At 34.0% G+C, this 10829-nt stretch overlaps 1 protein-coding gene across 2 annotated transcripts; it reads right to left on the reverse strand.

Moving 5' to 3' along the window:
• Window positions 1-210: 210 nt before the first annotated feature.
• Window positions 211-10484, reverse strand: LOC137825757 (putative LRR receptor-like serine/threonine-protein kinase At1g06840). 2 transcript variants are annotated; one of them, XM_068631519.2, is made up of 21 exons: window positions 10358-10484; window positions 10019-10179; window positions 9181-9331; window positions 8635-8706; window positions 8386-8457; window positions 7939-8082; window positions 7728-7799; window positions 7545-7616; window positions 5657-5731; window positions 5165-5233; window positions 4918-4986; window positions 4683-4754; window positions 4459-4545; window positions 4151-4219; window positions 3471-3952; window positions 2766-2924; window positions 2280-2563; window positions 1972-2023; window positions 1544-1794; window positions 862-996; window positions 211-666 (listed from the first exon to the last, which is right to left on the reverse strand). In XM_068631519.2, the coding sequence occupies exons 2-21, from the start codon at window positions 10116-10118 to the stop codon at window positions 319-321; spliced, it is 2835 nt and encodes a 944-aa protein (XP_068487620.1). In that variant the 5' UTR covers window positions 10119-10179; window positions 10358-10484; the 3' UTR covers window positions 211-318. The 2 variants fall into 2 exon arrangements, with proteins under 2 accessions (XP_068487620.1, XP_068487621.1); XM_068631520.2 differs by having other exon boundaries at window positions 10290-10436.
• Window positions 10485-10829: the final 345 nt, after the last annotated feature.

Below are 10829 nucleotides of genomic sequence, written 5' to 3' on the forward strand. Positions count from 1 at the left end.
TATTATCAGAGCTAGTTAGCAAATCCCCGTAAGAACTAAGGAAGAAGAATTTGAAATCCTAATAACCTAAAAGACATGTGATTAGTACTTCAAAAGTACCTGGAATGCACCATCATAAACAAATTTTTGTCGCTGTTACAAAAATTAATTAATTATAACTAACTAGCCAATTCTCTGTCAATTTATCATACAAGTAGCACAAAAAGAATAAATGAAAATTAGTAAATTTGGTTTCATTGTCCAATTCACAAGGTACTAATTAACATCCTCAGATTCAATAAACTATTTTTTCTAAAGAAAGATATAATTTTTGAACTTCTATCTCGGTTTGATGGTTGGTACACTTCCACTGACAAGGTCACTACCTGACACATCTCCTGAAATAAAAGGAGTGTTTATAGTAGATGATGAAGGTTGTGAACTCAATATTGTACCAGAAGAATCACTTGTAACATATTCAACTCCCTTGGAATCTGGCTCAAGTAACATAGCACAGATGTATTCAAGCTCTCTAGCCACTTCTGCCATTTTAGGCCTCTCATCTGGTAAATCTTTGCAACACTTTAAGGCTAAAGTCAAAAATCTCACTGCATACTCAAATGGATAAGACTCAATACGTTTATCAACAACCAGAGAAATTCCACCAGATTGGTATGCCATATTAACCTGAAATAAAAAAGGAAGAAACAAAAAGATTTAGGTCTTACTTAGATAACTTCATTAAGCACTTATACGAAGAAGAAAATAAGAAGGTGAAACGAATTAATCTTCTGTTATATGTTAAAGTTTAACTTCTACACAAGTTAAACCAAGTTAACTCAAATTACCTTTATTAAATTGCCAAGAGAAACCATGACATACCTGTCTAATTATATTTTCACCATGAAAGATTGGTGGCCTTCCAGTCAAAAGTTCCAAAAATACAACACCCAGACTGTAAACATCACTTTTGTCAGTCAAATTACGTGTTAAGAAGTACTCTGGATCAAGGTAACCCTGTATGAGTACAAAAATAGAAAAATTAAATCATTGAACGGATAAAATCAACCTTAAACAATATATAAAAAATAATTTCCAATGAATTAGTTATATACATCTTTGTATTTTGGTTTCAAAGATCCAAACGTCAAACTTATTAAACTATACCAAACACTAACATGACTGGCAGCAGTTATTTTCTACGCATGACTGTCTAAACAGTCCCTCACTTTGAGTTGCTATCAAGATCAAACTCCCTCCCAATGTTTCATATGTGTTGATGGTAATACAGAGAAGTATTTATCTTTTTCTTTTACATAGACTTGTACTATAAATATCAATTACTTGTACTATAAATATCAATTGTAAACTCAGCCTCTTTATTTTTTCAAAAGAAATATGCCAACAATGCTCATCTTTAAGTCATACTTGAATTAAGGCATCGGTCTACTACATTTGACCTTTTTAAATTTTGTAGAATAGTGTCTCATACTTTAATATAATTTAAAATCTCATCCTAAAACACATGCTCAATTATAGTGAAAGCAAATGCAGTTAACCATACCGGGGTCCCCTTTACCACAGTGGATACATGAGCAGGTACATTTCCTTCAATATCTGGAACTGGGGCAAGTCGTGAAAGTCCAAAATCGGCAACTTTTGCTGTGTACCTAGAGTCCAATAATATATTGCTCGCCTTCACGTCTCGGTGGAATATTGGAGGATTAGCTTCTGTGTGTAGATATACAAGACCTTTTGCTGATCCTAGAGCAATCTTTAACCTTAGAGAAAAACTAAGAACATCTTTTGAATAAGCTGTCATCAAACATTACCAACATAGTTAAGACATTGAAAGGCATTTTTTTGATTAAATTAAGAATAAAATTATAACGTTAGTCTCTTTGTACTTGAAACCAAATTGGAGCCAGAAATAAGAACAAGAAAACTTATACAGGAAATACAGAAAATTTGATGATAGAAGTTTAAACAAACCAGAAAGGTGATCCCTTAGGGTTCCATTTGGCATATATTCATAGACTAACATCTGCAAGCACAAAGAAACAAAACAAACAGAACACATAAACTAGTCAGAAAAGGACATAAGATTTAAGGGAGAAATAGAACCAAAATATTTTCAAAGGAGAATATGAATTTGGATTCCCTAACTTTCCTAGCTATAATTCATTGAAAAATACGTCACAATTAAGTATCAAAATAACCATTGCCTTAAGAATCATAAAGAATAGGCTTAGTTGTGCTTTACTCCCTCATTTTAACGATATGCCATCAGGAAAAGTTACCTGTTCACCCTCTTCATCACAGTATCCAATTAGAGACACAAGGTTGCGATGGTGTAGCCTTGATAGCAATTCTATTTCTGTAAGGAACTCCCTCTCACCTTGCAGTGAACCCTCCTGTGCACGTTTTATGGCAACAACAGTGCCATCAGAAAGACGACCTTTATAAACCTTCCCATAACCCCCTTCTCCAATTTGAGCAGACGCACTAAAATTGTTTGTAGCCAAGGCCATTTCTTTGTAATCAAATGATCTTACACCTTCAACTTTTAGCAAGATCCTAGATGCTGTGAAAATTTTAGAAGCCTTTGTTTAAGATATATATAATCAAGTCATTCTTGATGGTACAGAAAAATAGATTTAGAATATATTTATGCCTAAAAAAATATGTGCAATAACATCTAGAGTTCAGATTATGAAAGAGCCAAAGCCTTGAAGACATTTGAAATGGGAAAAAAGTAATAGGCTAACTCATTGTAAGGTACTCACCGTTACGCCGCTTGGAAAGTGCACGATAATCTCTCAAGCGTATTCTCAAAATAAGAATGGAAACAATTGCAGATAATGTAACTGCACAGGCAATTGCACCTAAGATGATTCCAGCCAGTGCACCTTTGCTTATCCCTGAACTTGAAGAGGGAGTAATCGCTGCATAATAAGCCGTATATGAGTACAACTGATCAACCATAAAACAGTTTTCAAATATCATATTCCATAGATGGGATTAACCTTAAATATTCCATATACTATGAAAAGCCTGAGTTCCTAATAAAATCTAGAGAACCTCTAGGTCTGTTTGTACAAGCTTCTTCATAAACAACTTTAGGAGAGAAATGAATTGGGTTTCTCAATCAACTGAAATTAACTTATGCATAAGCTAATCTGTAGAAACTCACTCATCTAGCTATATGTAGCTCTCTCTATTTACTTTTTTTAACTTGTCCATAAAATAATTTTAGTTAGTAAAACGAGCTCATTTCACACTTTTCTTCTTATTCTTCTCTTCTAAAAGTGTTTATAGAGGAGTTTATTTAGACAAGTCTTAACTCAATCTGCATAAACTTTAAACAATTCAATTACAAGTTTCCATGATTACTGTTCAACCACCTGACTGAGATTCAACTTCAATTTTCTTGTTAACAGTGTCTAAGTACTTCTAGGACAATCATATCATCAAAAGTTTTTGTAACTCACCCTCGTTGTAAAGATCAAGTAGAATGAAGTCCAAGAGTTCGTAAGGACCAAAAAAGTCACTGTCATGAATATCCCATTCTCTGAACATGTCCCTAATCCGAATAACCTCACTTGCACTGAACTCACGAGAACTTGTATTGTCAACATATTCTGGAAAAAGCTTCAAGTTCATTCTCAACCGCCCTTCTTCCCATGTAAAACGCTCAATGAACAGCTGATTAGTATGCACACTAAGACCATCTGTCAGGAAGTTCTCAAATTCTTTCACATATGCACGGAAATCTGAAAAACCTGGACTTTTCAACCGATAATGAACAATCAATGGGGCAGCACAGATACACTCCACATTGTATTCATAAGGAGGGGGGCATCCTTGACTTGGACAGACAACAGTGGAGCCTCCATCCTTGTCATTATCACTTTCACGTCCACAGAACTGAACTAAGGAGTTATTATTCGAACATACAGGATTTCCCTCAAGCCTGAAAAACAATGATTTCAATAATAATGTGACAAGTTACCCAAGGAAGATGGAATTCATACTAATCAATGTTCAACAAGATTTGACCTTTATCATAAGGGTTTATATTATTACTTTGAACAAGCATGACAAAGATAAAAGATAAAACTCTCCACTACTCTTACATTAGTGCGTCTGAAAAATCAGTTTAGAAGCTTACATAAGTGTGACATTTGGAGGAAGATTTGTACTGCCTGATATGCTTGTAAGTTGATTATGCTGCATGTACCTGCAACAGAGCAAATCAAAACAAAAAATTAAAAGGCATCTAAGCTAACAAAACAGTTGTATGGATACAAGATGCCTTGGGAATATACAGACATATTCATGTTCTCTTCTCACACATAGTATCACCCACAGCAGAAGAAAAATGAAGAACACAAATTTATAAACCCTAAACCCTAAATTTGTGCTCCAAAATATAAATCTACAAGAGCAAAATTGCACAATTATCATTTCATGTCTTACAAGATAAGTTCCTCGGTTGCATTTAAAGTCCTGTTCTGCCAAATGGTAGAAGAAACAGTGCCACTAATTGAATTGTTTGCAACTGACCTGTCATAGGGAACGACACGTCTTAACAATTGTTGTTTATAGCAGTTTTTTATATATGTGTGTATGTATGTGTATGTGTAGAAATACATTACGGTTTGATGTAGAAGAAGAAAGGGTGAAACAAAAGACAAACTTACAATTTCTGAAGACGTGGAAGACCAGAAAAGTAGGCTGGAATTGTTCCATTGAGCTTGTTGTTTGATAAGTCACTGCACAAGTCCTCATAGTAAGACAATTATAACATAGTCCAATCCATGTAATCATATTTGGAATATTTTCTCCAACCACTTAACATGAGGAAAATATTTGTAAGGGGAAACCCAAATCAACTAATGCATGACCAATAGATTTGTAAGTAATAGATGTTCTTACATGGTTGTCATATTGTCTGATAGCTTATTGGTAGGAATTGATTCATTCAACTGATTGAAACTAAGGTCACTGGAATACATAGAAACAGAAATCAGTTGAAACAGTTACTGACCATCTTGGACGGATTTTAAACATGTGCATTGTCTAACTCATTTATTTTGTCAGGTGCAGCCACTTCTTTTTGATAAAAATCCAATAAAATCAATGCATAAAATAATTTGAAAGAAAATGAAATAGCTAAACTTACAGGTAAGTAAGGTGTGGTATCCTGCTGAAATCAGGAATTGGTCCTTTCAAGTTGCAGTTCCTAAGGCTTCTGATAAAGCCATGAAAAACCAATAAGAACATATGGACCATCAACCTTACACTCGGATCATTTCTCCTCAAATAACTAAATATAAGGAATGACAATGTGGTATCCTCCAAATATAGAAAAAGGAAATTGAGAAAATGATAAGAGTTTCCCAAAATAATTTGGATATCAGCCTTATGCAACAGTAACAAACTAGCAGCAATATGTGAATATACTCACTTGAAAACAATATATATAATTGTATTTTTTAATAGTTTAAGCACCTTGCAAGTTTCTCTTTAATTGAAAGTTTTATGTACTAGAAATCACAAAGGTTTTAGAATCTCTTAAATCGCTATTCACCATACATTAAAATAAAGGCTTCCACAGCTCCACTCCTTGTAATGGTAACTTACTTACAAACACAAGATCACAAAATGCACTTACAATTTCAACAATTTTGACATGTTGGCATAAGATTCTGGTATGCTATTTCCATCGAAGTTATTGTTATCGAGTTGACTGCAATAACAAGAAGATCCAAAAGTTACTTAAAAACAAAAGTAAAGGGTCTAAAAGTTCAGCTAACATTGTAGAAACAAAAACATTAAAAAACTAAAGGGTCTAAAAGTACAATGACAGAAATTGCAACTTTCCAATATTATGACTTTAGAATTTCTCTTCTTAGGTTTATAATATTCAACTTTAGAATTTCTCTTCTTTCAATTCTGATTTGTAATAATAGGTTGGCATCACTTCACAGTGTATGAGCATGTTACTCCATCTTCACTACAGTTGATCATCTGTCAACAGTTAGCTTAGGTTCCTTTGTTAGATCTGTAGCATGTTGTTCAGTCAGTTAGAAAGTTATTTTTCAGTCAATTTCAACTCAGTTAGGTCAGTCTATGTATAAATAACATTCTTTTAATAGAACTCTGACTTTTATCATTCAGAAATTCTTTCTAAAATTTTCCTCTCAAATCTCTGAACCCTGATAAGGTGTCAGAGCATTAGAGATCTTAATCACATTCCACTTAATGACCTTCCTTCAACTGTATTATTCGAACTTGTATAAATTCATAATTTCCTTCTTTTTTCCTTGGATCCATAGAGGTCTGAAACACTGGTCTATGGAGGCCAGAGGTGAAGGGCAAGTTATAATGGTGGTTAAGTACAAACTGATCCCAGATTCCCCATCTATGTACATTATCACTCACTCTTATCTCTCCCCCAAAAAAACTAAAATAGGTACAAATTTTCTTTTATGCACTACCAAATCATATTTAATAGTCACACATTGTCAATGCCTCTTTTATTTAACAAAGTCTCAGTAAAACAGTTCTCCCTAAGTTAATGCACAGTTCTGTTAAGGATGTAGACTGTGAAGGAGTGGTGTGGTATACTGATTTGGTACTGTGAGCAAACAGGAGTCATTTTTTTTTGGCTGACAAAGGGTTGGTGTACCGGAGTGGGTCTGCATTTGGAGTTCTCTGTGCAGCTCATGGGGGCACAGCAGGTGTGAAGACCTTTGGGATCTATACCCAAGGTTTCTCGTGTAGGTTTTTGCCTGACTTTCCCTAGGTTCCCGAGGAAGGTTTTGGTGGTAATTAGTTCTAGAGTCCTTTAGTTTTGTTAAAACACCCTTGGATCTGCCCTTGGAGTTATAAAGCCTGGTTTACCTGCTAGAAGCTCTATGTATGGGTTTGGTAGTATCCAGCAGGGTGTAATTGTTTTTGGTTTTGTATATGGGTTGAGATACCTCAAGTATCTTTTAATTTTATTTATTCATTTCTGATAAAAAAAAATGCACACTTCTGTGAAATAAGCAATGGCTAAACATTTTAAAGATGGAAGGGGAGTATCATAACATAAATTTGTTAAGAAATTTCCAAGGGCAAGCATATCTAAAGAAAAAATTTCAAAACAAAGAAGAGTTCTAATGGTACCTTATATTTGAAATATGAGAATACGTAGTATACTAATAGGTAATTTAATTACATAAGGAATAATGCCTCATGTCAGTTTTAGACTTGGCAAAGTGAAGAGAGAGATACACAAAACAGTTATAAATAGTGCTCCACAAATTTTGATAGGGCCACAATGGCAGCGGATATTATCATGTAAAATTCAAATGAAAAGCTTAATTTGGTCAAAATCAGACATTTTGTCAGAAAGAATGAAAGTATCTAATAAGAGATTAAAAACCAGAGGAAGACAAGTAAGATGTGCCTGACATACATAAAGAATATGCGCTCTATTCATCCAAAAAAAATGGATAACTGAATGAGCTCAAAGCCATGCAAAGAAGCCTATTTAACACAATAATAAATCATACAGTATCATTAAGCTTGGAGTCTCAGAGAGCTCGGATGGGAGATTTCCTGTCAAGTTATTGTTGTCAAGAAGACTGCATGTCCAAAGATACATTTTGTTAACAAGATATGAATGTGGAAATGAATGATTAAATAAAAGCCAGAGAAATATGTCAATGACTGCAATCATGTCACCAATAACTTACAGGTGAATAAGGCTTCCTAGTTTGGAAAGCTCTGCTGGGATTTGTCCACTAAGTGAATTGTTGTTCATGTGGCTGCTCCATTGGGAAAACAAGAAGGCATTATTTTCTTTCATTTTCATGCAAGGAAATGTCAAAGGTAGATAAATAAAAGAATTCGAGTAGCAAGATTGGTAGTTTTTAAAACTTTAGTAATAATCATAAAGAATCTTACAAGTGTTCTGTGCTGTTCAGGTTTGCAAATGATAATGGTATGGATCCTGTAATATTGTTCTCATCAATTTGTATTCTGTCCAGCACTGGAAGATGGCCAAGCTCTTCAGGAAGATCCCCTGTTAGTTTATTTCCACTCAGAAGTCTGCAAAAAAAATGATTTGATAAGAAAGAAGGCAGAAATTGTAGTTCCTTGTGTCAAAAAACCAGCCGTTTATTTATGCAACCAATTGAATTTAATTTCAGTCCTATAGAAACAAGTATTTGACTTAAACTTCCTAAGAAAACACTACTCTCGTTTTATCAAGATGTGTTTGTTCAAGTACTAATATGTATAAATGACTAGGAAATCAAATCAAAAAATTCATCAAGGTGATATAAGACTACTAAATCATTCAATCATGTGTCATAGTCCAGCATGCTGGCCAAGATAGATGACTAAACTTACAAGAGTTTCAAAGTTTTGATATTGCCAATCTCCTTCGGTATACTCCCACTTATGTCATTCCACATAAAGTCCCTTTCAAGAATGCAAATTAAAAGCATTAGTAGAGGAAGTAATTGCAAGCTGCTACAGAATGGAAATATTCAAATGAATCTATATTTTTACAAAACTTGAAGCTAGAAATTGCAAAATTGAAAAGTGTTCGTATGTAACCGGTTTGCATTAGAAACACCAATGCAGCCACTTCCTTACAGTATTTCCAAATAAGATAAGTTGCCGATCTCTGGTGCCAAAGTTCCAGACAGGTTCAAATTCAGTAGTTGCCTACAGACAAAAATAAAAGGTTCTCAAACAAATGTATCAATAGTGGTAGCAAAAGTTGTTCCAAGAGATGTGTCAAAAGGCAATCAAGAAAGTATAATCTGAATTATGAAGCTTACATGTGTATACTGCTTGACACTGGATTATTGCGCAGTGCATTAAATTATAGTATTGGTTCTAGAAGTAAAAGAGAATTGATGAAAAGATAGAAAGGTATAGTTAAACAGAAATTTTGCTTTGACTTCAAGATATATGAATTTGTCAAGATAGAACGAAAATATCATCATACAGCCTTCTGCACTTATACCTAACAGCCATTGTTGTAATCACTTGAGTACTAACTTTTCTAATCTAAACAGTTAGTGATTAAGAAAGTTTGGACTCACAACAACCATCGTAAATCCATTCAAAACTGAGCAGATTAAAGGGAGAAAAGTTAATAAAACATGGACCAAAAAATGGAGATTAAAGTCATACAATTGTAGAACATGTAGATTGCCATCGGCTAACGTTGTATTGGAGCACATAACCCCTGTCCAGTTGGATGTACAGGGGTCTCCACGATCCCATCTGCTCAAATTTCCATTAATATCAAACAAACTTCTCTTTATGCTTCTCAATGCCTCAACTGCATGTTAAAGTAAATGAAATAATCACACTATCAAGAGAGCCAGATGAAAACAACATTACACATTATAAACATATTATTTTTTAAATAAATGAAAAGAAACTATAGCAGCACCATATGTTTTTTGGCAGAAAACCAGAAATGAATGTTTCTATTGAATCTAAATATTACTCCCTCCATCTCCTTTAATTTGTCAAATTAAGATAATGCACACATCATAAGAAGCTTTTACTTATGCCCACTTCTGAGATAAAATAATATTATTTGACTAAAACACCCATATTTTCATAAATGATTAATTACTTTCAGAGTTGCAACTGGACATCTACTAGCTCATATTTCTTGAGGCCATTATTGGGAAAAATTTATTAATATTTTATTGATATTCTAAGTAGTAAATAATTTGAGAGAGAGAACTATTCCAATCACAACAAATAAAATGAGATGTATTATTTTACTAGAGACATATTTATACAAAATTTCCATTTTTTGCTAATAGCTTCACTGATAATATTTTACATTATAACAGAATATATTGATAAAAACCCATTTGATCCACATCAAAGGGGGAAAAACATTTGATAATATATGCAATTAAAGCAACCCATTCCTACTACCACTTTCAGAATCATAAGAAAAATGCAAACCATGGTATTCAAACAAAAGACAAAACGGAGGGGAATATACCTTCTGTGGGGTCAGTGACCTTACTAGCAGCCAATAGGAAATAGCAGAAAAACCACAAACAGAGAACAACTTCACACCTACAACCCTTTGAAAGATACATCCCAGGAACCCAGAACGCACCAAGCCTCTAGATTGTCTCTTCTAGCTTTACTTTTCTTTCCCTAGCAACAACAACACCAGTTAGAAACATTCATTTGCGTGCACTTAAAAACCACCCCATATATGCTTCTAAATCCAAAACACAAATAGCTATCAAATCAAAGTAGAATACCCTTTTCAAAAGCAACTTCATGCATGCATATCCAAGTGAAAGAAAAAAATCCCAGAAAGATGGCAAACCTTAAAAGAAAACCCTTCTTACTGAAAGCTTAGAACAAGAAAAATGAACCCCACTTGCGGGAACAACACAACAGAACCTATCCCAAAAGCACAGAAGATTGTATATATAATTAACCTGAAAGCAAATATTATGAGAGAAGCAACACGTGGACTATAACTTTATATGTGATTATAACAAAGAAGATTAGCATTGAAAACTTAGTATGAGGTGAATGCAAACTTCTGACCAGGTCTCAAATGCAGCGTGGAATTGCAGGTGTAGTTTAGGAGTGGTGACGAAGGCCATCACTTTCATTACTGTAGCTAATTTAATTGTCAACATAGGTGAATGCGTAAGCATCAACTTAACTAATTAGAAAGAGGGAGAGAACTTTTCGTTGTGGAGTTGGTCATTTTTAACTTGTGGAACCAAACACCCAGAGATTCATGTTACATAATTAATCACATTCAATTTAATTATGCAGCTGGTCCT

The sequence above is a fragment of the Phaseolus vulgaris genome, chromosome 8 (assembly GCF_051622355.1).
Source record: "Phaseolus vulgaris cultivar YP4 chromosome 8, ASM5162235v1, whole genome shotgun sequence".
Taxonomy (NCBI): domain Eukaryota; kingdom Viridiplantae; phylum Streptophyta; class Magnoliopsida; order Fabales; family Fabaceae; genus Phaseolus; species Phaseolus vulgaris.